The sequence below is a fragment of the Thalassophryne amazonica genome, chromosome 6 (genome assembly GCF_902500255.1).
Source record: "Thalassophryne amazonica chromosome 6, fThaAma1.1, whole genome shotgun sequence".
NCBI classification, from domain to species: domain Eukaryota; kingdom Metazoa; phylum Chordata; class Actinopteri; order Batrachoidiformes; family Batrachoididae; genus Thalassophryne; species Thalassophryne amazonica.
The window spans coordinates 99,466,904-99,494,740 of record NC_047108.1 but is presented as its reverse complement, the minus strand read 5'-3'; the positions used below and the strand labels follow the sequence as shown (position 1 = coordinate 99,494,740).

The following is a 27,837-nucleotide window of genomic DNA, read 5'->3' as shown; positions in this document are numbered from 1 at the left end:
CTTGTTTTTGAGTGAAATATTAAAATATTCAGCAAAACTTGATGGCTTCTGGATCTGGATGTCCCTGATTTATGTAATTTAATGACACAGAGGCACTCACTGTGTTATCTTATTTAAGATGTACTACACTCATTGCAATCACTTATCATCTTTCTTATTTTCTTAATTAAACCTTTATAAACAGTCTATGGATTAAACGGACATTGTATATATGTCCAGGGTACACAGACAGACCCTGTACTTAGTGTAGCCTTAAAATAGGCAAGTGGCTGGAACTATATTCTTTTGTCACGATGCCGTGTGATTATCGCGAGATTTGACACGTCATGGCGTCTTTGCTGTTCAGGATAAGGTTCATTTCTCAAAAATAATAATGAGATAATGATAAATGATAATAATAAAGATAATGTTCATTTCTAAAAACTATTGATCCCAGCTGTTCTTTTTGCAAAAAAACTCCTGAAAGTATTAGTCACCTTTTCTGGAACTGTCCAATCACGAAAATCTTTTGGAAAGATTGTCAGCAATTTATCAGTAAATTTGATTCTGCTTTTTTTTTATTAAAATTTGAACATGTAATTTTTGGTATTCACACGAATCTCCCCAGAAACAAAAGATTGTCTTAAACTTAACTGCTGTTTTTTTCAAAATTCTACATACACAAATGTAAATTTTCAAACACAACTTTATTTTTCCCTGTTGTTATAAAAGAAATTGAAATGTGTTTGTCCTCCATAGAAAAGAGCTCAAATCAAAAAGCAATCTTTACATATAATAGCTGCTTGTCACTTAACATATTCAACATTTCTTGATCTCATATATTGTATAGACATTTTCTTTTGTACTTTTCTCATTGTGTTACAGAAAATGTATGTAATGTACAATTGCTTTTGCCTTTGCCTCCCCCCTGGCATTCTAATGTTCATGTACATTTTACTTTACATATTACAAAAAAAAAAAAAAAAAAAAATGTTCAGGAGGCAAATGACAAATTTCAAAACTTTATGTTAGCATTGTGCACAAATTTGCACATTCATGTGAATGTTAAAAATGAAGGGAAAGGGTGCAGTCCCTTACCAAAAAATAGTACTGATAAGTATATAAAAAGTAAACTGGAAGAATACTTGAAACATGCTTGCATGTACTACTTTTTGGTAAGGAGCGGCTAGGGGACGTATTCATACAAATTCATGGTTTGTGTACTCTACCATATCTATAGCAAGGCCAAATATGAAATTCATATATATCTGTGAATCATCCAACTGGTGCCAGTGTTCAGCATGTCTTCCTTTTGATCCAGACTCTGAATCAGGTTTTGAAACCTTCACTAATCATCACTGATTTGCTGCGAGTGCTGACAAAAAGTTCTGGCACCATCCCCAGTCAAATGTTCTATCCAATTTTTAATTCTGGATTTACTTTACTGGTTTGTTGTATACCTTGTCCCGTATTTGCCCATAAACTCAACATCATGTTTTCGCAGTTACTAGTAATTGGTGCCACTACCGTGAAGGCTGGTAAGAGTGTGCATCATGCATCGACAAGTAGGGTACACATTGTGCTCAGCGAGTGTTTGGCATGTGGTCGCAAAGTACCTGTACACTCATGTAATTCATGAGTAAGTCATTCATGCAACTCACTGTAATTTTCCATAATTCATCAAGCCTCCAGTGCTCGTCCAGCAGGTGGCCGACACGTCTGTGGGATACTGCTAAGGCATATACCTTTTGGGATTCAAATTTAACCACAAACAAATCAATTCAACCTCATCATGTGAATTACAAGACAGTAGTTTACTTTTTTGCTTTTTTAGTTATTGTCTGCACAAGCTGACTGAGACGGACTAACCCACCCACCTACTCACTACAACGAGTGACAAGCTGGTTGTGTAGAGAACACAGGATATGAGCTTCTCATCCTGTGTTTATGTTGTCAGATTTAGTAAAAGGGCTGTCTCTCTACTGACTAATCATCCAATGTTTGACTAATACATTATTGTCTGTGTTATAACAGACTTGAGATTGGTGTATATCCCATGTACGGCATGTTGATGATTGGAGTGTCCCAGCCTCAGTTTCCAAAAAAGCTCTTTTTTTTCTATACTGTATGTGGATGACTAAATTATGTTGTTTTGGGGGAAAAAGGGTCTTTTTAGACCCATGCCCCATAATGTACAGTTAAAAGCCTTAATTAAAGATCCTGAATTATTATTTTTAATCTAATATAACTACTATAGACTGGTGTCCTGTCCAGGGTGTACTTTACCTCTCACTCTATGACTGCGGGGACAGGCTCCAGCACCCCCATGACCTTTAACTGGAGTAAGGGGGTATAAAAAATGGACAGATGGTAACAGCAGTGTGGCTGATAACTTGAGAATGCCCTGTTAACATTTTCAGGCAGGATTCGGGTTTGTGGGTGGCTCACACTTGCACGATGTCATCTGTACCACCAGTTACCAGAACAGGTTAATCAGGGACATAGTCAAAACAGGAAAAGAAGTCCTTATTCTGTGGGTCATTGAAAGGTTTTCGTCACTGTATCTTGGGGTGGGTTTAGGACGGAGGTGTCATGTCAGTCTGCTGGGTGAGGTGCAAAACATCTTTAGCATTAATACAGCAGTGGGTGATTTAACATAGTTCTTTTAATCATTTAATGGGGGAATGATGAGAGTTATTTAGAAAAATGTGATTTTAATTAGTTTCAGACAAAAAAGACAAAAAAGTCTGTTATGCTGTTGTAAGAAACCATAAAAATATACAAAAAGTAGCAACATTACAACTACAACTTCAACTACTAGTGCTGCTACCACGACTACTACTACTGCTTATAATAATAAAAAAACATTTTTCAAACAACCACATCATCTTCAAAACAATTAAAAACAATGCACAAATAAAAACTGAATTAAATCTGTACACATGAATACTTTGATTATAGACCCATACATGCAAGCTCATAAAAAATAAAAATTACCAAATAAAAAAGAACAAAAATAAATTTAAAAAACAGAAAATGGAACAAAAAAATAAAAAAATTGCTTAATATTTTAATGACATCACAAAGTTCTACACATTTCTGACACTCAGAATTCTGAGATTAATCTCGGCCTGTCTTATGATGTCATAAATACTTAGAAGTCCATGTTTAATAGCCTTCATAGGTTGATTAGCAGTCAGTGCACCTTCTAGTTCATTTGTAATGTCATATTAATTATGTTGTGATAACAACCATGGCAACATAGTTATAAGATGACATTTTGATGTGTCAAAGTCTCAAGGAAATGAATGTTTTGTTGGGGGGGGGGGGGTATTTATTTTTGTTGGGTTCAGTTTTTTTTTCTTTTTTTTTTTAATTCAAGTTTTTAATTGAACTTTTCTTAGGCTTGGTACATGGCAAATTAAACAAGTTTCTCCATACAAGAACAAGTAGTATATACTTAAAAATTGACTCCAGTAACACACTCCACACGTTTATCCACAAAATAGGCAATAAATACAAAACACAGTGAGTACATGATGATATCCGCTCATACCTTCACATATGCATACCTGCACACAACCCCCATACCTAAATGCTTCTATGTACATCATCTAGACATGTTACTGAGGCATACAGTATTACAGATTTCATTTGATTTGATTTCATTTGCCAGTGGAATCATTTTGTGCATACATGTTTGTTTATAAATTGTTTATAACCTCGATTCATCTTAAATTGTTATGCTCAGAGGGTTTGTGTCGCCATGCTCTCTGTGCAGTATTGATCCTCCATAACACCAAATTTGTCAATACAAAACAACACAGCAACAAAATGAAAAGGATCCAGCGTAGAGTTGCCCAATAACTAAGGCAGGAAGAAAAAATAAATAGAATTAGAATTACTTTACTTTCTTTTAAATATATATATTCATACATACAGTACATCTGTGAATTATTATTCACAATGCTCCACTTTTTCCATATTTTGTTATCTCACAACCTTATTCCAAAATGGAGTAAATTTATTTTTTCCCCTCAAAATTCTACTCACAACACCCCATAATGACAACGTGAAAAATGTTTTTTTTTTTTTTTTTTGGGCCAAATTTATTAAAAATAAAAAACTAAGAAATCACATGTACATAAGTATTCACACCCTTTGCTTTGGCAACAATTACAGCCTTAAGTCTTCTTGAATATGATGCCACAAGCTTGGCGCACCTATCTTTGGGCAGTTTTGTCTGTTCCTATTGGCAGCACCTCTCAAGCTCCATCAGGCTGGATGGGGAGCATCAGTGCACAGCTATTTTCAGAAATGTTCAATCGGATTCAGGTCTGGACTCTGGCTGGGCCACTCAAGGACATTCACAGAGTTGTCCTGAAGCCACCCCTTTGATATCTTGGCTATGTGTTTAGGGTCATTGTCCTGCTGAAAGATGAACCGTTGCCCCAGTCTGACGTCAAGAGTGCTCTGGAGCAGGTTTCCATCCATCATCCATCTCTGTACATTGCTGCATTCAGCTTTCCCTCCTACCTGATTAGTCTCCCAGTTCCTGCCACTGATAAACATCCCCACAGCATGATGCTGCCACCACCACGCTTCATTGTAGGGATGGTGTCTGGTTTCCTCCAAACACGATGCCCGGCATTCACACCAAAGAGTTCAATCTTTGTCTTATCAAACTAGAGAATTTTGTGTCTCATGGTCTGAGAATCCACCTGGCAAACTCCAGGTGGGCCATGTGCCTTTTACTAAGGAGTGGCTTCTGCCTGGCAACTCTACGATACAGGCCTGATTGGTGGATTTCTGCAGAGATGGTTGTCCTTCTGGAAGGTTCATGCCTACAGACTTCATGCTTAGTTTTTGCTCTGACATGCACTGTCATCTGTTGGACTTTATACACTCAACAAAAATTTCCCTCAAATATTGTTCACAAACCAGTCTAAATCTGTGATAGTGAGCACTTCTCCTTTGCTGAGATAATCCATCCCACCTCACAGGTGTGCCATATCAAGATGCTGATTAGACACCATGATTAGTGCACAGGTGTGCCTTAGACTGTCCACAATAAAAGGCCACTCTGAAAGGTGCAGTTTTGTTTTATTGGGGGGGGGGGATACCAGTCAGTATCTGGTGTGACCACCATTTGCCTCATGCAGTGCAACACATCTCCTTCGCATAGAGTTGATCAGGTTGTCAATTGTGGCCTGTGGAATGTTGGTCCACTCCTCTTCAATGGCTGTGCGAAGTTGCTGGATATTGGCAGGAACTGGTACACGCTGTCGTATACGCCGGTCCAGAGCATCCCAAACATGCTCAGTGGGTGACATGTCCGGTGAGTATGCCGGCCATGCAAGAACTGGGACATTTTCAGCTTCCAAGAATTGTGTACAGATCCTTGCAACATGGGGCCGTGCATTATCCTGCTGCAACATGAGGTGATGTTCTTGGATGTATGGCACAACAATGGGCCTCAGGATCTTGTCACGGTATCTCTGTGCATTCAAAATGCCATCAGTAAAATGCACCTGTGTTCTTCGTCCATAACAGACGCCTGCCCATACCATAACCCCACCGCCACCATGGGCCACTCGATCCACAACACTGACATCAGAAAACCGCTCACCCACACGACGCCACACATGCTGTCTGCCATCCGCCCTGAACAGTGTGAACCGGGATTCATCCGTGAAGAGAACACCTCTCCAACGTGCCAAACGCCAGCGAATGTGAGCATTTGCCCACTCAAGTCGGTTACGACAACGAACTGGAGCCAGGTCGAGACCCCGATGAGGACGACGAGCATGCAGATGAGCTTCCCTGAGACGGTTTCTGACAGTTTGTGCAGAAATTCTTTGGTTATACAAACCGATTGTTTCAGCAGCTGTCCGAGTGGCTGGTCTCAGACGATCTTGGAGGTGAACATGCTGGATGTGGAGGTCCTGGGCTGGTGTGGTTACACGTGGTCTGCGGTTGTGAGGCTGGCTGGATGTACTGCCAAATTCTCTGAAACGCCTTTGGAGACGGGTTATGGTAGAGAAATGAACATTCAATACACGAGCAACAGCTCTGGTTGACATTCCTGCTGTCAGCATGCCAATTGCACGTTCCCTCAAATCTTGCGACATCTGTGGCATTGTGCTGTGTGATAAAACTGCACCTTTCAGAGTGGCCTTTTATTGTGGGCAGTCTAAGGCACACCTGTGCACTAATCATGGTGTCTAATCAGCATCTTGATATGGCACACCTGTGAGGTGGGATGGATTATCTCAGCAAAGGAGAAGTGCTCACTATCACAGATTTAAACTGGTAACAATATTTGAGGGAAATGGTGATATTGTGTATGTGGAAAAAGTTTTAGATCTTTGAGTTCATCTCATACAAAATGGGAGCAAAACCAAAAGTGTTGTGTTTATATTTTTGTTGAGTGTATGTAGACAGGTGTGTGTCTTTCCAAATCATGTCAGTTCAACTGAATTTACCCCAAGTGCATTTGAATTAAGCTGTAGAAGCTGATCATCTCAAAGATGATCAATCGAAACAGAATCCACCAAAGCTCAATTTTGAGCTTCATGGCAAAGGCTGTGAATACTTATCTACATGTGATTTCTTAGTTTTTTAAAACTTTTAATAAATTTGCAAAAAGGTAAAATAAAAACCAAACCTTTTTCACATGTCATTATGGGGTATTGTATGTATAATTTTGAGGGGGGGGGGAGAATTTCATCCATTTTGGAATAAGGCTATTACATCAAACAGTGTGGGAAAAGTGAAGCACTGTGAATATTTCTGAATGCATTTATCAATAACACACACATATCTATATCTATATCTATCTATCTATCTATCTATCTATCTATCTATCTATCTATCTATCTATCTATCTATATATATATATATATATATATATATATATATATATATATATATATATATATATATATGTGTGTGTGTGTGTGTGTGTGTGTGTGTTATCAATTCCCTTTTAAAATGTCACTTTTTCACAACATGAGTCACATTGATGGCTTCTGGATCGAGTGCTTGATTCACTTTTGATAACTGCTTCTTTTGGGAGGAATTCTTTTTTGATAAATTAATTTAAGAAGTTAATCTATGACAGTCAAGGGGGCGTCCATCCCGGCAGCCATCCTGGGAGTTACAAAAATTCATCATACCCTCAAAATAGTAATAAAACAACACCAGCATCCTACTTTTTAAATTGTTGGTATATTGATGGTACCAAATTTCTGGATAAAAGGTCGATTGACGTATTTTGTTCTAAAACACTGGTTTTATATCACTGCTGCATCATGTTAAAAGGTAGCTCCAGTCCAGTTCTTCAACAAATGATAATTACTCTCTATATACATTTAGTAATAATATCTTCAAATATATATGTTGTATATAATCACAAAATGTACAAACACATTCAAAACTATATTGTATAATTATAAGGTTTGGGAAAATGTAGTCTTAGGTAAATTCAAAGCTCCACTGCTGGTGCTCTGCTAAAACCCATTGCTTTAAGCACCCCTTCTTCCGACTCACCTTATTTCATCGTATTCAGGTGTGGCTGTTGAGGGGGGTGGAGTTTTCACTGCAAAAAAATATGCAATGTGTTATGAACCAAGAACTGACGTAATGAATCATACTAAAAAAATTGAACGTTTGTCTGTTTATTTCCCCTTATTTCTGTCACATCCGTTGGCCAATGTCCATCAAATCTGAACCCCAGATTTGCTCTTAAAAGGTTTGTCTTAGCAAAGGTCAAGGTCGTTTCAGTCAAAATGTTTCTATGAAGGCTCTCAGTTGTCCAGGTGGTTTCCATAGTAGAGAAACTTGAATGTTTGACTGGACTCGGTTGTTTGTAGCGTCAACAGCAGATGCTACTATTATTGTGAAACCCCCTTTTCTACTTTTTTTTTACTAATAGCCCAATTTCATAGCCTTAAGAGTGTGCATATCATGAATGCTTCGTCTTGTTGGATTTGTGAGAATCTACTGGTACCTTGTTTCCCATGTAACAATAAGAAATATACTCAAAACATGGATTCATCTTTTTAGTCACATATTATTCTGAACACTACTGTAGGTCTCTTCGAAGGATCCTTGGGTACTGCTGGAATGACTGTGTGTAAAACGAGCAGTTACTGAGGGAGATTGTACTTTGCCAACTTAAAATTATTTATTGCATTGTGAGGGAGTGTCAGCTTTGACATTTTGGCGATATGGTCTGTTTCTCTGTGATCCAGCACGTAGGTGCATCGGTGTCGATGACCCCAGCAGATGGAGAAGGCCAAGGAGGTGTCTACATTTCACCTGTCTGTAGCAGGTGGTAACTTTCGTAGCATAGGTTGTCTGCCTCGGTGGTTGCCATTTAGGAACAAAGACATTTCCCTAGTGTGCTGGATGCAGCAACAAGCAGTACCACCTCATGCTCTCAGGCCTCACCCAACCTTGAGTAGATTTATATAATTGTTTTAGGCAGACGTGAATTCTCATTTACACTTGAATGTGAACTTAAAAAGCTGCATATAAACCCTTTAAGTTTGTGAAACTCTGAACACTGGTGCATGACAAAAATCGGTAGCAGCTGTTTGAGCGATCCTGAAATGTAGAGAAGCTTGAATCTTCGACTGGACTGGGTTGCTTGACACAAGGACGTTTCGCTTCAAATCGCAGAAGCTTCCTCAGCTAAAATTCTTGCTCTGGTAGTCTGACTTCTGACTTGACTCTTGTTGCCAAGAATAATGAAGCCACAAAAGCTGGAGTTTTAAACCTAACCAGACCCCTCCTACCGAGAGGCAGACTGCTATTGGCTAGTGACTAAACAATTGCTCTAATTAGCACCTATTGTGCTCTAGTTAGCACCTTCCTAATGACAGGGTAGCTGTCCCTCCTAATGATGAGACTCTTCTGACGACTCTCCTGATGACGTGAATGACTCATTACCATGAACAAAAGACTAAAACTGCTTAGACCTGAGTACCCCATTGAACACAGGGGACAAAGCGTGTCTCAGACCCCCTCCCCGATTAAGGCTGGGTTTCAGCTGTTTCACATACAATGCCTCCTTCACCCCTTTCTCAAACCATTTCTTTTCTCTGGCTAAAATTCTAACTTCCTTGTCCTCAAATGTGTGGTTAGTGTCTTTAAGGTGGAGATGAACTCTCTACAAGAGTCAAGACAGAAGTCAGACTACCAGAGCAAGAATTTTAGCTGAGGAAGCTTCTGTGATTTGAAGCGAAACGTCCTCGTGTCAAGCAACCCAGTCCAGTCGAAGATTCAAGCTCCTCTACTATTTGAGTCAAAAGTAAAAATTTTGATTTGCTGTCAGGCCAAATTTTGCACACATAGGTAGGCACATTCTGGAATTGGTCTGGAAGGTCAAATTTGCCAAAAGTCAACCACTGGGGCCATGGTTGTTGTGTCTGCCTGTGTATTTGTTGTCCTATTCCTCCCAGGTCATTTTCCCGATTTCTCCCAAAAATTGGTATGTCAGTGAAGGTGGCCCCAAAAGTCTCTATCAAAATTTATTTTGACAATGGTCAAGGAATTTGATGTCAAGCTGATTTGGATCAGATGTGGTGTCAGTCAGGTCGTGCAACTGGGGTGAAATGTCTGTCTGTCTTCATAGCCACAGGTACTACAGTTAACCTAAAAATGTATTTAACTGTTTTTCAACATTTGAGACCAACATTTATCTTTGATAAAATATAATATATTGTTTTGACACTACAGTTACACAAACAGCATGGAAGACATTTCTGCCATATTTGAATTATTTAATTGGGTGAGCACAGAACCATTGCATTGAATAAAAAAGTGAAACACAGCTTAATATGATTTAACCAGGAATGCTCTCAGTCATGAAGCCAGCAGGTTATACTGAGACAGAAGATAATCATGTTAACTGTTCAACATGTTTTGACAGAGAAGAAAAGAAAAATGGGAGGCAAGGTTGAGATAAAACTGTCTATTTTTTCTGTCAAAAGAAGGCCTGACAGGCAGAATCAGATTCCAGTTTAATGCTAAAATATGGCGATTGATATGCTAATAAATCCCAGATTGATTGTTCTTGTTTTAAACACTGCCTTCAAATAATATTGAAAATACTGTTTGTTAAACATGTTAAGCTTATGTCATGTTATGCATATGGTTGGAGTTTCACATTAAAGATCCCTAAAGTCCCATAATTCTATAACTACAGTTAGAAAAACCCCAGTGAAAGGAACATGTACAGTACACCATAAATTGTTTGACTTAGACTTCTGTAACATATTAGCCACCGTTCCATTATAAAATAGCAGGTATTTCAGTGGGATCAGAGAAGGACTCAGTATGTTTACCTGGGTTCAGTTCCTGGTCATCCTGCCTCAATGTGTCCTTGGACAAGACACTTCATTTGTAGTCACCCCTTCTGTGAGTGGGTACTTTTGGAATGAATGGCTACGTAGGCATTTTAAGATGAGGAGTATTACTTATATTGTGAGTGAATGTAAGCTACAACATTCTGGACATGTGGCACGTTTCTCAGGGCATGATACCGTTATTGTTGAGAGGTTGGGATGGGCCGGCTGTCTGTGTATGTAATTGCAATCCAGGACCATGTTAGCGCATGTTCCTAGACCTGATCTTACATGGGGAAGTAACCTGCAATGGACTAGCATCCTGTCCAGGAAGAGTTGTAGACTCTCATTCTCTTCATCTTACAGTATCTTGGGATAAACATAAGAATGTCAATGTTAATTTTAAGATACCTATAGTAATCTTGACTAGATGGTCACCCCACTGAGCCTGGTCTGCTTGATGTTTCTTCCTGTTATCAAAAATGCCAGATGGAGTTTTTCCTTACCAGTGTTGCCAACTTGCTGAGGTGGTAGGTAAAGTTAAACCTTACTCATGTGATGTGCCTTGGAGCAACTTATGTTGTGATTTGGTGCCATACAAATAAATTCAATTGACTTGACTAGTTTGCTGCAAGGGTGTTTTTCTTTTAGCATTGCCAGTAAATCAGAGGTATCATAGACTACAAGAACCTGCAGCAGATATGAATTAGCTCTGAAGAATCCATAACAGACACAAGGTGAACTTATGTTACCTGTGGAAGAGACCAGGAGTCTGACACCAGTGTAGACATTAATTCCTTGTCTGGCAATGACACACCAGTATTTATCTTCATCACTGTGTCTTAGAGAAGTCATGGTAACACTGAAGACCATTGCTCTCTTGTCATCAACAATGGAGCTTCTGTCACTATGACAGTTCCTGGGAGTTTTCACCACGATGTGACACAGCTTATATATAGGGCCCCTGCACCAGTACTTTGTGTGTTCTCTGTACTGATGTCCATATTGACAGTTGACCGTCACAGATCCCCCTTCTGGTGCTGTCACCACTGCTGGAGCTGACAGCTGCAGCAAGTCCACCGTATGGCTCATTAGCCAGAAGACAAGCAAAACTGGAACTGCAACAAAAACAATTGCAACAACATTAAAATGAGTTAATTAAAATCAAAAAATTTTTACAAGCTCATGTGCCAGAATAGACGGCGAGTTGAAAACGTCACCATTACCATTCAGGAAACTGACAGATATCTCTGGAGCCATCACAGTGGGAATGCAATGATAGAGCAGAAGTACATGGTGAAATATTTTAAAGGGCTTCCTCTTCTACTTCCCACGAAGCAAAGTTGAGCAATTGTGTAAATCTTTGGAAATCACTCTATTTGCAGCATTTAAACTTGCATATGGGTGCATGTACATTATTGTTAGTATGATTATGGGGAGGTATTACAATAATTCTTTCTTTTTTACCCTGTGGATGAATTGTTGTATTGTGGTAAGTGTACATAATTCCCCAGTAGGTGGCACTACAAAGCAGTCCATTGTTTCATAATTTCTGCAGGACAAATGCAATCAAGCAGGTTGCAGTGTCTGTGGTTCCTGTTGCTGAACATGAGTGTCTGTTGAGAAATCTCACATTCAGGAGGTTCATGGGCAATGTTTTGTTTTGTTGATCAGGAAAATAACAGTGTGACTAATGCATCAATGACATTTTCATGCAGCCCCTGAATTGAACTTATCTGTTTTCCTTCCTCAGTGATGAGTTAACACACAAGATGAGCATAACTTATAAAGGGCTTTAAAAGTCTAGTTTGCTCAAAATGTAATTTGATCTGGGACAAATCATATTATCTTTTGCCCCTTTAATAGCGCATATTCATTTTATTTAATGGAGTATTTCCTCAGGCTTTCTTTGCTAATCTGATTCCTTGCCATTGTGTGCCCATGCACATTTTTAATGTCTTAATGACGATGTAACTGATGCCACTATTATCATTAAAGATTAAGCTTTCAGATTTTTTTCACATCGGTAATGTGTCTTTGCAGTCTAAAGTTGATTTTTGCAAAGTGCTTGATTCAGTTAATAGGTCTGATCTCTGGGACATCCTAAGAATGTGTGGGATTCCCAAGAGTCCAAGAACTCTTACACAGGTACTCTCAATGGTTTGTAGACTTGGGGCAGAAACTCTGAATTTTCTTAGTGAAGACTGGCATTCCGGACAGCACGGTGACATAGTGGTTAGCACTGTTGCCTCACAGCGAGAAGGTTGTGGGTTCAATTCCCGTGGCCTTTCTGTGTGGAGTTTGCATGTTCTCCCCGTGTTTGCGTGGGTTTCCTCCAGGTGCTCCGGTTTCCTCCCACGTCCAAAGACATGCGGGTTAGGTGGATTGTAATCTTTGAAATTGTCCTTAGGTGTGTGTGGGTGTGCCTGTGTTTGTTTGTCTATTTGTGGCCCTGCGATGGACTGGCGTCCTGTCCTGGGTGTACCCCGCCTCGCGCCCTATGACTGCTGGGATAGGCTCCAGCCCCCCGCGACCCTTAATTGGACTAAGCGGTAGAAGATGAATGAATGAATGAATGAATGAATGAAGACTGGCATTCCTCAGGGACATCTTCTTGCTTCTAGAATGTTTTCACAACCCCATCCTTCATTAGTAGGACTGTGAAAATCAGGAGCTTAGGTCTCTTTGTTGGTGAAGAAATCATTGACCTTGACTTCACAGACAATGTTGTGATCTTTGTGGAATCAGTCCTGATTGCAGCACTTGAGAAGCCGAGTGAGGAATCTGAGTGTCCTGGATCAAAACTAAGATTCAGGCTTTCAGTGATTTTAAGGAGTTGGCAAGCGGAAGTGTATGTGTATGTGCACTGAAAAAAGAACCCACTTAAAAAGTTGTTTCAGTTGGTAACATCTAAATGAAATAAGTTGTTTTAACTTAAGTTAATGAGTTAGATCAACTCTGATTTACAAACTTAAGTTCAAACGGCTTAATTCTTTTAGATGTTGCCAAAAAAAAGTGTTGAACTTGTAGAGACAATGACCTATCTTTGCAGTGACATTCATATCTCTGGATCCTTGGCTTTGGAGATTGAGAGACACCTGGGGAGAGTTTATGGAGTCATGAGGATGCTGGACAGAGGTGTGAGGTGATACCAATATCTTTGCAGGACAGTAAAGGTCCAAGTATGCTGCTTGCATTGCAGTATGGTTGTGAGACCAAGTCTCACAACCTAAAACTTAAAGCAATGACTTGGTGTCTTTGGTACCATATTTCCTGAGTACCACTGAAATGACTTTGCATCAAACGAACAGTTACTTAAGGACTCATATAAGGAACATCACTTGCATTGTGAGGGAGCATCAGCTGCCACATTCTGCCACGACATGTGCCGTGTTTCTCTGTGGTTCCTTTAGTACACAGTTGCCCCAGGGTTGAGGACCCCAGTGGCTGGAGAAGACAAAGAGGACATCTGTGTTTCACCTGGCTGTGGCAGATAGTTGGTTACTTTTAAGAGGTGGGGATAGATCAGTTGTCTGTCTGCATGGTTGTCATCCAGGACTTGGGTGGTTCCATATTGCGGTAGATGCGGCATTGCGCAGCATCAGTGTATCCCCCCCAAAGTTGACTTGATTTTCTTTTCATGTGCAGTTTATATTCACAGACAGCTCCAGTTTTGGAGCTGTTCAGTCTGATATATAGTTATTATCAGTGACAGCTAAAAAATAAAAATCTCTTCAGAAATCTTCAATAAGAATCAACAAGGGCCTTGAAATTGATAAAAAAAACAAAAAAAAAACACACACCCTGACACTTAGAGCAGCCCATCCATCCATCCATCCATGTTTCATCACCTATCCTGGACGAGGTTGCCATGGTGTTAACCCAAGCAACCATATCCTTTGGTTTGGGATCCGGATGTTGTGTGGGCCGCTGAAGAGGAGGTACTGCTGGCCCACTACCAAAGGGCGCCCTGCCTGAAGTGCGGGCTTCAGGCACGAGAGGGCGCTGCCGCCGCTCAAGAACAGCCGGAGGTGACAGCTGTCACTCATCACTGTGACAGCTGTCACCAATCACCAGGTCATCAACCACACTATACAAGCCGGACGACATCTCCACCTCGTCGCCAAGATATCGTCTACCTACGAGGTAAATTCTCAGCTGTTGTTGTGCTGACGCACGTTACTTGTTTTCGTGTTTGTTGAACTGTTTGCAGGTGTCTTGTTCGCTACTTTCAGCTGGAGGCTGGGTTCGCGGATGGTGGAGGAGTGACGCACTTCACTCCTCACTCCGAACTTCAATAAGTAGGAATACAGACTCTGCATAAACTGTGTACTTGAGGTGGGGGTGTCTTTCCCACCGTAACAGAAACTATTGTTCCAGCTGACTGTTTACTGGGTGTGTTTCTACACACTCATTATATCTGTTTCTCTGCTTCCTGCCAGCAGTACCAGATCCGACAGTCGGAGACGGTGACCACCTGGGGACTCAGGACTTGGCGGCTCCAGTATCCTTCGGGTTCGGTGGCAGTGGAAATCGTGTGGGATCCGGTTCTTCTCGGGACAGACGTCTCCTACCCTCGAGCCTGCCCACACGTCACCTTGTACATTTTGATTGTAACCCAAATTCTGTGTTTGTCTGTATTCTCGTTGTGCACATTTCACAACAGTAAAGTGTTGTATTTTGGCTCATCTATTGTCCGTTCATTTACGCCCCCTGTTGTGGGTCCGTGTCATTGCACTTTCCCAACAGGATATCTCGGCCAATCGTCATGGATTCCGAGGGGCAGCAACCATCGAGTGAACGACCAATGGAAGAGCAGGGTGCACAGGCATCAGCAGGAGGCGTGGTAGGTGAGTTGCAGCAAATCCTCACCGCCTTCACTGCGCAGTTAGATTTTATGACCAAGCAGAACGTAATACTCAATCGCAGGATGGAGGCTCTCACAGCGCAGGTGGAAGCTGCAGCTCCTCCTCCTGCTGTCCTGGTGCCGAATACAGACGTTCCTTTGGTCGTTCAACGAACCCCCCCACCATCCCCTGAAGCATTCATAAGCCCCCCGGAACCGTACGGGGGCTGTGTGGAGACGTGCGCGGACTTTTTAATGCAGTGTTCGCTCGTCTTTGCACAGCGTCCCATGATGTACGCGTCAGACTCCAGTCGGGTGGCTTATGTAATTAATTTGCTTCGAGGTGAGGCACGCGCCTGGGCTACGGTGCTGTGGGAACAGAACTCACGGCTCCTATTGACGTATTCTAGGTTTGTGAGGGAGTTCAGAACAGTATTTGATCACCCAAACAGAGGAGAGACGGCTTCAACAGCGCTGCTGTCAATGAGACAGGGGCATCGGAGTGCAGCTGAGTATGCGGTCGACTTCCGCATCGCGGCTGCAAGGTCCGACTGGAATACCGCTGCACTCCGCGCCGCCTTCGTAAACGGACTGTCGTCAGTCCTGAAGGAGCATCTGGTGGCTAAGGATGAGCCGCGGGATTTAGATGGGCTTATTGATCTAGTCATATGATTAGACAATCGGCTAGAGGAACGCCGTCGGGAGCGAGACGAAGGATGTGGCCAGGTACGCGCCATCCCTCTCCCTTCCGGGTCCAAAAAGGTTCCGCCCTCCCCACGCTCCACTGCCTCAGCGCTCCGTGTGGCAACAGCTCCCCCTGCTGACGATGCTATGGACACGAGCAGGGCTAAAGTCAGAGCTACTAACAGACAAAGGAGACTGGCCCGCGGGGAGTGCTTTACCTGCGGCTCAAGCGAGCATCAGCAGAGAGACTGCCCCAAACGGTTAAACACCAATGCCTGCTCTTAGAAACTGGGCTAAGGGTGGGCCAAGAAATTCACGTGGGACAAACCCGTCTTTCTGCACGGCTCCCAGTTACGATCCTGAGTGGGGATCTAACCCTTCAGGCCCCTGCACTGGTGGACACGGGGTCAGAAGGGAATCTGCTGGACAGCAGATGGGTAAGGGAGGTAGGGCTCCCTCTGGTGGCGCTTCCTTCCCCATTGAAGGTGCGGGCACTAGATGGCACCCTTCTCCCTTTAATCACACACAAGACACTACCAGTTACTCTGGTGGTGTCTGGGAATCATCGGGAGGAGATTGAGTTTTATGTGACTCCTTCTACCTCCCGCGTGATTTTGGGCTTCCCATGGATGATTAAACACAATCCCCGGATTGATTGGCCGTCTGGGGTTGTGGCTCAGTGGAGCGAAACCTGTCACCGGGAATGTCTAGGATCCTCGGTTTCGCCCGGTTTGACCGCTAAAGAAGAGGTTAAAGTCCCCCCCAATCTTGCGGCGGTGCCTGAGGAGTACCACGATCTCGCTGACATCTTCAGCAAAGATCTGGCACTCACTCTTCCCCCGCACCGTCCGTACGATTGCGCCATTGATCTGATCCCGGGCGTTGAGTACCCATCCAGCCGGCTGTACAACCTCTCACGTCCGGAACGCGAATCAATGGAGACCTACATCTGGGACTTGTTAGCTGCCGGGCTGATCCGGAACTCCACCTCCCCGATGGGTGCAGGTTTCTTTTTTGTGGGCAAGAAAGACGGTGGCCTCCGTCCATGCATTGACTACAGGGGACTGAACAAGATTACGGTTCGCAACCGATACCCTCTACCCCTGTTAGATTCGGTGTTCACTCCCCTGCATGGAGCCCAAATATTCACAAAACTCGATCTTAGGAATGCGTACGACCTGGTTCGGATCCGGAAGGGAGACGAGTGGAAGAGGGCATTTAACACCCCATTAGGTCACTTTGAGTACCTGGTCATGCCGTTCGGCCTCACCAACGCCCCCGCGACATTTCAGGCCTTGATAAATGACGTCTTGCGGGACTTCCTGCACCGATTCGTCTTCGTATACCTAGACGATATTCTCATCTTTTCCCCGGATCCTGAGACCCATGTCCAGCAGGTATGTCAGGTCCTGCGGCGGTTGTTGGAGAACCGGCTGTTTGTGAAGGGTGAGAAGTGCGAGTTCCACTGCACTTCTTTGTCCTTCCTGAGGTTCATAATCTCCTCCAACTCAGTCGCCCCTGATCCGGCCAAGGTTGCGGCGGTGAGAGATTGGCCCCAACCGACAAGCCGTAGGAAGCTGCAACAGTTCCTTGGCTTTGCAAATTTCTACAGGAGGTTCATTAAGGGCTACAGTCAGGTAGTTAGCCCCCTGACAGCTCTGACCTCCTCCAAAGTACCATTTACCTGGTCAGATCGGTGCGAGGCCGCGTTTAGGGAGTTGAAACGCTGGTTTTCAACTGCACCAGTTCTGATGCAACCCGATCCTAGCCGTCAGTTTGTGGTAGAAGTGGATGCCTCGGACTCAGGGATAGGAGCCGTGCTGTCCCAGAGCGGGGAGTCCGATCAGATTCTCCATCCTTGTGCCTATTTTTCACGCAGGTTGACCCCAGCTGAGCGGAACTATGACGTGGGCAATCGGGAACTCCTCGCGGTGAAAGAGGCTCTTGAGGAGTGGAGACATCTGATAGAGGGAGCCGCGGTACCATTTACGGTTTTCACGGACCACCGGAACCTGGAGTATATCAGGACTGCCAAGCGGCTGAACCCCAGGCAAGCCCGCTGGTCATTGTTCTTCGGGCGTTTTGACTTCCGGATCACCTACCGCCCCGGGACCAAGAACCAAAGATCGGATGCCCTGTCCCGGGTTCACAAAGTCGAAGTCAAAACAGAGCTGTCAGATCCGCCGGAATCCATGCTACCTGAGTCCACTATCATGGCCACCCTCACCTGGGACGTGGAGAAGACCATCCGGGAGGCCCTGGCACGGAACCCGGACCCAGGTAACGGACCGAAGAACCGCCTCTACGTCCCACCAGAGGCCAGAGCTGCCGTCCTGAACTTCTGTCACGGTTCCAAGCTCTCCTGTCATCCAGGGGTGCGAAGGACCATGGCAGTGGTCCGGCAGCGCTTCTGGTGGACGTCCATGGAAGCTGACATCCGGGACTATGTCCAGGCCTGTACCACCTGCGCCAGGGGTAAAGCTGACCATCAACGGGCACAGGGACTCCTCCAGCCGTTACCTGTGCCCCATCGCCCCTGGTCCCACATCGGCCTGGACTTCGTCACAGGCCTCCCGCCGTCCCGGGGCATGACTACCATCCTCACGATAGTGGACCGGATCTCCAAGGCGGCCCACTTCGTGGCCCTCCCGAAGCTCCCTATGGCCCAGGAGACAGCAGACCTCCTGGTCCACCACGTCGTGCGTCTGCATGGGATACCTGCTGACATCATCTCGGATCGTGGTCCCCAGTTCTCCTCTCAAGTCTGGAGGAGTTTCTGCCGAGAACTGGGGGCCACCGTGAGCCTCTCGTCCGGGTATCACCCGCAGACCAACGGACAGGCAGAATGGGCCAATGAAGAATTGGAGCAAACCCTATGCTGTGTGACGTCAGCGCACCCGACGGCCTGGAGTGAACATCTGGCCTGGATTGAGTACGCGCATAAGAGCCAGGTGTCTTCTGCCACCGGCCTCTCCCCGTTTGAGGTGTGTCTGGGGTATCAGCCCCCATTGTTTCCCGTGGTGGACGGAGAGGTCGGTGTGCCCTTGGTCCAGGCCCACCTGCGGAGATGCCATTGGGTGTGGCGCACCACCCGTTCTGCCCTGTTGAAAGCCCGGATGAGGGCTAAAGCCCATGCACATCGCTGGCGTTCCCCGGCCCCTGCATACCAGCCCGGGCAGGAGGTATGGCTCTCCACGAAAGACGTTCCTCTACAAGTGGACTCACCAAAACTTAAAGACAGATACATTGGACCGTTTAAAATCCTAAAAGTCATCAGTCCTGCCGCAGTGAAGCTCCAGCTCCCAGCTTCACTGCGGATCCACCCGGTTTTTCATGTCTCCAGAGTTAAACCATATCGCACCTCACCCCTCTGTGCTCCCGGACCAGCGCCGCCTCCTGCTCGGATCATCGATAGCGAGCCAGCTTGGACTGTGCGTCGGCTCCTGGACGTCCGCCGGAAGGGCCGGGGTTTCCAGTACTTGGTGGACTGGGAGGGGTACGGACCTGAGGAATGCTCCTGGGTGAAGAGGAGCTTCATCGTGGACCCCGCCCTCCTGGCCGATTTCTACCACCGTCATCCCGACAAGTCTGGTCGGGCGCCAGGAGGTGCCCGTTGAGGGGGGGTCCTGTTGTGTGGGCCGCTGAAGAGGAGGTACTGCTGGCCCACTACCAAAGGGTGCCCTGCCTGAAGTGCGGGCTTCAGGCACGAGAGGGCGCTGCCGCCGCTCAAGAACAGCCGGAGGTGACAGCTGTCACTCATCACTGTGACAGCTGTCACCAATCACCAGGTCATCAACCACACTATACAAGCCGGACGACATCTCCACCTCGTCGCCAAGATATCGTCTACCTACGAGGTAAATTCTCAGCTGTTGTTGTGCTGACGCACGTTACTTGTTTTCGTGTTTGTTGAACTGTTTGCAGGTGTCTTGTTCGCTACTTTCAGCTGGAGGCTGGGTTCGCGGATGGTGGAGGAGTGACGCACTTCACTCCTCACTCCGAACTTCAAAAAGTAGGAATACAGACTCTGCATAAACTGTGTACTTGAAGTGGAGGTGTCTTTCCCACCGTAACAGAAACTATTGTTCCAGTTGACTGTTTACTGGATGTGTTTCCACACACTCATTATATCTGTTTCTCTGCTTCCTGCCAGCAGTACCAGATCCGACAGTTGGAGACGGTGACCACATGGGGACTCAGGACTTGGCGGCCCCAGTATCCTTCGGGTTCGGTGGCAGTGGAAATCGTGTGGGATCCGGTTGTTCTCGGGACAGACGTTTCCTACCCTCGAGCCTGCCCACACGTCACCTTGTACATTTTGATTGTAACCCAAATTCTGTGTTTGTCTGTATTCTCGTTGTGCACATTTCACAACAGTAAAGTGTTGTATTTTGGCTCATCTATTGTCCGTTCATTTACGCCCCCTGTTGTGGGTCCGTGTCGTTGCACTTTCCCAACACCGGAGGCATACCCAGTTTATATGGGATATGTTTGTGTTACTTAACAATACGAGATTATGTAAATTATAATAATAACAATAATAATTAATAATTATTAATAATTAGAATAATAATAATAATAATAATGATATAATAACAACAACAATAATAATAATAATAATAATTATTATTATTAATTAATTAATAATAATTAATTAATAATTACAACAATTACGTAAATTACATATTTTTGTTTTTACAGTTCTTCCTTGATGCATTTCAACCTGATAGGCTGAGCAGTTTTTATTAATTTTTGCTAATATCTATGATAAACAACTTTTTGCAGAAGTGGAGGAGACATGAATGACGCTGTATGGTCCCATCTATGTGACTGAAGGTTTAACGGTGCTGGAGATTTAAAATAAAAAAAATAAAGCAAACAAAAAACAGAAGTACTTAATGGTGACGCGTGAGATGGCGGTGAGTAAATGTTACAGATCTATTTCTGAGGATCTTCCATTGACCACTCTTCCAAATACTGACTGTCATGTTTCCAAAACAGGTTATTTGGCAATTTTCTCTGTTATTTGTAATTTGTCAGTCAAATTTTGGGACAAACCTGTGTATTTAACCAGTGTACCCTGTGTAACCTGTGTACAGATAAATGTTAAGGACTTTGTAAGTGAGCAGATTTATAAGCTCTACACCGTGTGTATTATTAGACCCCATTCCTACCAGGCTGCTCAAGGAAGCCCTACCATTATTTAATGCTTCCATCTTAAATATGATCAATCTATCTTTATTAGTTGGCTATGTACCACAGGCTTTTAAGGTGGCAGTAATTAAACCATTACTTAAGAAGCCATCACTTGACCCAGCTATCTTAGCTAATTATAGGCCAATCTCCAACCTTCCTTTTCTCTCAAAAATTCTTGAAAGGGTAGTTGTAAAACAGCTAACTGATCATCTGCAGAGGAATGGTCTATTTGAAGAGTTTCAGTCAGGTTTTAGAATTCATCATAGTACAGAAACAGCATTAGTGAAGGTTACAAATTATCTTCTTATGGCCTCAGACAGTGGACTCATCTCTGTGCTTGTTCTGTTAGACCTCAGTGCTGCTTTTCATATCATATTTATCTAATAGATTACAATTTGTTCATGTAAATGGGGAATCTTCTTCACAGACTAAGGTTAATTATGGAGTTCCACAAGGTTCTGTGCTAGGACCAATTTTATTCACTTTATACATGCTTCCCTTAGGCAGTATTATTAGGCGGCATTGCTTAAATTTTCATTGTTACGCAGATGATACCCAGCTTTATCTACGCATGAAGCCAGAGGACACACACCAATTAGCTAAACTGCAGGATTGTCTTACAGACATAAAGACATGGACGACCTCTAATTTCCTGCTTTTAAACTCAGATAAAACTGAAGTTATTGTACTTGGCCCCACAAATCTTAGAAACATGGTGTCTAAACAGATCCTTACTCTAGATGGCATTACCCTGACCTCTAGTAATACTGTGAGAAATCTTGGAGTCATTTTTGATCAGGATATGTCATTCAATGCGCATATTAAACAAATATGTAGGACTGCTTTTTTACATTTACGCAATATCTCTAAAATTAGAAAGGTCTTGTCTCAGAGTGATGCTGAAAAACTAATTCATGCATTTATTTCCTCTAGGCTGGACTATTGTAATTCATTATTATCAGGTTGTCCTAAAAGTTCCCTGAAAAGCCTTCAGTTAATTCAAAATGCTGCAGCTAGAGTACTGACAGGGACTACAAGGAGAGAGCATATCTCACCCATATTGGCCTCTCTTCATTGGCTTCCTGTTAATTCTAGAATAGAATTTAAAATTCTTCTTCTTACTTATAAGGTTTTGAATAATCAGGTCCCATCTTATCTTAGGGACCTCATAGTACCATATCACCCCAATAGAGCACTTAGACTGCTGGGGGGTTCCCATGATGCACTGAGTCTTTCTCTTTTTGCTCTGTATGCACCACTCTGCATTTAATCATTAGTGATTGATCTCTGCTCCCCTCCACAGCATGTCTTTTTCCTGGTTCTCTCCCTCAGCCCCAACCAGTCCTAGCAAAAGACTGCCCCTCCCTGAGCCTGGTTCTGCTGGAGGTTTCTTCCTGTTAAAAGGGAGTTTTTCCTTCCCACTGTCACCAAGTGCTTGCTCACAGGGGGTCGTTTTGACCGTTGGGGTTTTTACGTAATTATTGTATGGCCTTGCCTTACAATATAAAACGCCTTGGGGCAACTGTTTGTTGTGATTTGGCGCTATATAAATAAAATTGATTGATTGATTGAATATTTAACAGATCAGCCTTAATGCCCTGGTTTTGACTTGAAATGATCGCCCTTGAGAAGAATGACCTTGCAGAAAAATTTAATTTGATTATTCTTATTGTAATCTTTAATGAATCAAGTGATTGTATTAACTTTCAGGGAAACATATACTGTGTCTTTGGAACAGTATCATCAGCAGCAGCAGCAGCAGCAGTGAGAAATATTAGTAATTCTGCTTCCAGGCCAAATTGCTTGTCACTGATGCTGATGATTTAAACTTTTATGTAATGATGGCTACATTATTATGGAAGCTAAATTATTAGATAATTTCCTCATTTTCTCCTTGAGTGCTTTGGATTTTGACCTTAATCAGTGAACCTCAGGAGTATATTTCTTGATATATTTTCAGGACAGTTATACTTATTCTGTTACAGTCGAGCTGATAAATTATTTAGGACCCAAATGCAGGGAGGTGTGGTGAAAACAAGGTAACAATTTATTTAACAACAGCTGAATGAATACTGCAGGAGATCTTGGAGGAGACAACGGAGCACGGAGACACATGCTGGACCAGAATGCGATGTATGGCAGAGAACCGGAACCAGGCGGCCACAACGGAGGCGAGTCAAAAAACAGATAATGTGGAGTCATAAACAAGCAAGATACAACTATGGTGGGGGATAGTGAGGCCAGGTTACCACAGGGCAAAAACTGAGCTTGTGTTGAGTGTGGAGCGGAAGTATAAGGGCTTAAATGCAAGTGAGGATGATTGCTGACAGGTGCGGTGTAATCAGCTCCATTGTGCAGCATCTGGGAAAAAGAGAGGGAGAGACAACAAAGCAGAGCAGGAGCCCACACCAAGGCAGCACAACATACGGGGTCTGTGAGAAAAGTAACGGACCTTTTTATTTTTTTCAAAAACTATATGGATTTGATTCATATGTTTTTACGTCAGCCAAGCTTGAACCTTCGTGCACATGCGTGAGTTTTTCCACGCCTGTCGGTTGTGTCATTCGCCTGTGAGCACACCTTGTGGGAGGAATGGTTCAGCCCCCTCGTCAGATTTTCATTGTCAGGAAATGGTGGAATGATTTGGGCTTTTTTTCCATCAGAATTTTTTCAGAAACTGTTAGAGGCAAGCAGCTGGAAACCATTCGAAAAATTTATCTGGCTTTTGGTGAAAATTTTACGGGCTTCACAGAGAATAAGGAGTGTTACTACAGCTTTAAGGACGCCCCACAATGGTGCACGGCGCGCACCATCGAGAGGCAGAAAACACCACATCATTTGTAAAGGGATGGCTGTGTGGAGCCGGGACCGCCGTGTGCAGTTTCTCTGGTTATCACAAGAGCTGGACATCAGCCATTTTCTGGCAGATTTCACTTTTAACAAGAGATTTTGTCATGGAAAGCCGCGCTGAGGCTTCGCGCGTCAGGACCGATTCGCTGATCGAGCGAGACAAAGGAACACCTCCGTTTCGGAGTGCCAGGGGACAAGTTGGGACATGCCCAGCTTTCCACAATTTCTTTTATACTCACTGGGCTGGTAAGCATTGAAAGCCGAGATAGGCATGTCCCAACTTGTCCCCTGGCACTCCGAAATGGAGGTGTTCCTTTGTCTCGCTCGATCAGCGAATTGGTCCTGACGCGCGAAGCCTCCGTGCAGCTTTCCATGACAAAATCTCTTGTTAAAAGTGAAATCTGCCTGAAAATGGTTGATGTCCAGCTCTTGTGATAACCAGAGAAATTGCTCATGACGGTCCCGGCTCCACACAGCGATCCGTTTAGAAATGATGTGGTGTTTTCTGCCTCTCGATGGCGGCTCGGAGCACAGTGCGCCGTGCGCCATTGTGGGGCGTCCTCAAAGCTGTAGTAACAGTCCTTATTCTCTGTGAAGCCCGTAAAATTTTCACCGAAAGCCAGATACATTTTTCGAATGGTTTCCAGCTGCCAGTCTCTAACAGTTTCTGAAAAAATTCTGATGGAAAAAAGCCCTAATCATTCCACCATTTCCTCGCAATGAAACAACGACGAGGGGGTGGAGCAGTGCTCACTCGCAACCGACAGGCGTGGAAAAACACATGCGCACAAAGGTTCAAGCTTGGCTGACGTAAAAACATATGAATCAAATCCATACAGTTTTTGAAAAAAATAAAAAGGTATGATACTTTTCTCACAGACCTCGTATTCATATGTAATTGTCACTTATACAGTTATCTTCAATTTCACCTATTTTGATCTAGTTTGATTAACTGCTGTGGACTCTTATAATTTTTCTTACAGGGTCCGCTTTGACCCTAGTATGATATAACGGTATTTCGTCTGTCTCCATAGCAAAATTTTGAGTTTAGTGTAAATTTTTCATAACAACTGGACTGCTATTCTTATTTAATGTGTTTGCATAGAACCACTGAAGGGAGCAGGGGTAGGTGCAGAATTTTTGTATGGAAAAAATGTGTTCAAAAAAGAGAAAAAAAATATTTTCTTTCAAAATGAAACGTGGTTTATCAGCTAGATTCTCAAGTTGTTTTTTTTTTTCAAAATAGTTCTAAAGTGACCCTATCTAGTTATAATACAGATACCTACAAGAATGGCGTAAATAAAAACCTGTTAATAGTATGAAAAAAACAGGTGGATTACCGACTTCCCGTCAGACAGGAAGCAGCACATGAAGCCGGTGAAGCTTGTCTCTGACTCCAGGACCATCATCACCATCACCATCTTCTCCATGTGCACCAACAGGTGCACCTCCAGTCATTAGTCAGTTAGACTCTTGAAGTCTGGGGGACAACATCACTATCATCAGATTTATCTCTGATGGAGATGAGTCCTACTACAGGAGGGCGATTAATCAATTGGTGACCTGGTGCGGACAGAGTAACTTGGAGCTCAATGCTCAAAAGACAGTGGAGATGATTGTGTACTTCAGGAAAGGTCTAACCACACTTAAATCCATCACCCTGTGTGAGTCCCCAGTTGAAACTGTGGGGCACTTCCTCTTCCTGGGCATCATCATCACACGGGACTTCAATAGTGCAGCAGATAACTGAAACAATCCTGCAAATGGTGATAGAAGCACCAAATTCGGCACAATTACTCCTTAGACATTCCTCTTTTGAACCCCCCCCCCCCCCCCAAAAAAAAAACAAAAACAAAAAACAAATCAAACAAATAAACAAACAAAACAAAACCAAAAACCAGTCAATTAAACTATATGACTGAATGTTATGTAGTTATGAGGTAAAAACAGCAAGAATGGTGACAAATTTCACTTTGTGTTTAATGTTTGGTTTGCAAAGTAAAAGTCAAACAATGTCAACGTCTATTGGAGTCTATGACATGTGACATATGTAACCCTGTAACATGATAATTAAGCATGACACATGGTGCAAAGTATTACTTTTTAGAACACTATTAACACAACTAATAATTTGCATCACTTTTTACCAGAATTAGAGCAACTTTAACTTTTGACCCCTGTACAAACTGAAATTGACCTTTGTCACCATTCTTGCTGTTTTTACCCCATAACTCCAGAACATTCTGTCATAGATAGCCCAAACTATACTTTTTTGGAATCTATGTGATCAGACAAATAATGTGGTATAGTTTTCAATATGATTTGTGCATCTTTTAATTTTGATCACTGTGTATTTCTTCCATTGACCCCTACCTGGATGGCTGCCTATTGAAAATTCAACTGGGTAATCTTTTTTTTTTTTTTTTTTTTTTTTTTTTAAAGAGTAATGTCTAAGGTGTATTTATGCTAAATTTGGTGCTTCTATCACCATTTGCAGGATTCCTCTGTAAATATTCTATTATCTGCTGCACTACATGTGGGACCTGAACATCAGTTTCCTAATCAAGAAAGCCCAACAGAGGATGAATTTCCTGCAGTAGGTGAAGAAGTTCAACCTGGCAAAGACAATGATGGGGCACTTCTACACAACCATCATTGAGTCCATCCTCACCTCATCCATCACCATCTGGTACGAAAGTGCCACCAAGGACAAGAACAAACACGCTGCAGCGTATCATCCAATCTACTGAGAAGGGGAACATTACATTAACATACAGACAACTTGATGTGCTCATTTTAACAGTACATACTTATAGCTGTCTATTTTTTAGGTAAACCTATATTCCTACTTTTTTCCTGAAATTATAGCACTGGTTTTAATTTCACTTATGTTTACTGTTGTGCACCAAACACCATAGCAAACTCCTTGTATGTGAAAACTTGCTTGGTAATAAACTCGCTTGTTATTCTGGTTTGGAAAAACAAGAAGTTCTGGTGGAGTCTGCATGGAAACTAGGTGTACAGATTAATAAATGTAACCACATACTGATGAGAGTTAAACCAAATCCCCATGATACAGTGAGAGCAATTTTGCCCCATGTTCATATGAGCTGACTTTTAATATTTCATATGTACAGCAAAAGCTCATGTTAGTGAATATTATTTTTCTTAAAATGAACATTAATTCAAATGCCAAAGAGCATCTACCCTTTTCTCATTCTGCTGTGATTATATGCAAAGATTTTGTTTTTATTTCTCTTTTGTCACATGAGTTCAAGTGATTAATGATGTAGACAGCATGTTATGCATTTTAAGAATCCAATTAATGATTTTATAATGCAAAATGTTACCCTATATATATATATATATATATGTATATATGTATATATATATATATATATATATATATATATATATATATATATATATATATATACTCAACAAAAATATAAACGCAACACTTTTGGTTTTGCTCCCATTTTGTATGAGATGAACTCAAAGATCTAAAACTTTTTCCACATACACAATATCATCATTTCCCTCAAATATTGTTCACAAACCAGTCTAAATCTGTGATAGTGAGCACTTCTCCTTTGCTGAGATAATCCATCCCACCTCACAGGTGTGCCATATCAAGATGCTGATTAGACACCATGATTAGTGCACAGGTGTGCCTTAGACTGCCCACAATAAAAGGCCACTCTGAAAGGTGCAGTTTTGTTTTATTGGGGGGGGATACCAGTCAGTATCTGGTGTGACCACCATTTGCCTCATGCAGTGCAACACATCTCCTTCGCATAGAGTTGATCAGGTTGTCAATTGTGGCCTGTGGAATGTTGGTCCACTCCTCTTCAATGGCTGTTGCTGGATATTGGCAGGAACTGGTACACGCTGTCGTATACACCGGTCCAGAGCATCCCAAACATGCTC

The 27,837-nt window shown here is 42.9% G+C and overlaps 1 protein-coding gene across 1 annotated transcript; it reads right to left on the bottom strand.

Annotated features, from left to right (window-relative positions):
* Nucleotides 1–3,638: 3,638 nt before the first annotated feature.
* LOC117512740 (CMRF35-like molecule 1) lies at nt 3,639–11,645 on the bottom strand. The gene is made up of 4 exons (XM_034172929.1): nt 11,558–11,645; nt 11,084–11,449; nt 7,531–7,579; nt 3,639–3,846 (listed from the first exon to the last, which is right to left on the bottom strand). The coding sequence occupies exons 1-4, from the start codon at nt 11,589–11,591 to the stop codon at nt 3,708–3,710; spliced, it is 588 nt and encodes a 195-aa protein (XP_034028820.1). The 5' UTR covers nt 11,592–11,645; the 3' UTR covers nt 3,639–3,707.
* Nucleotides 11,646–27,837: the final 16,192 nt, after the last annotated feature.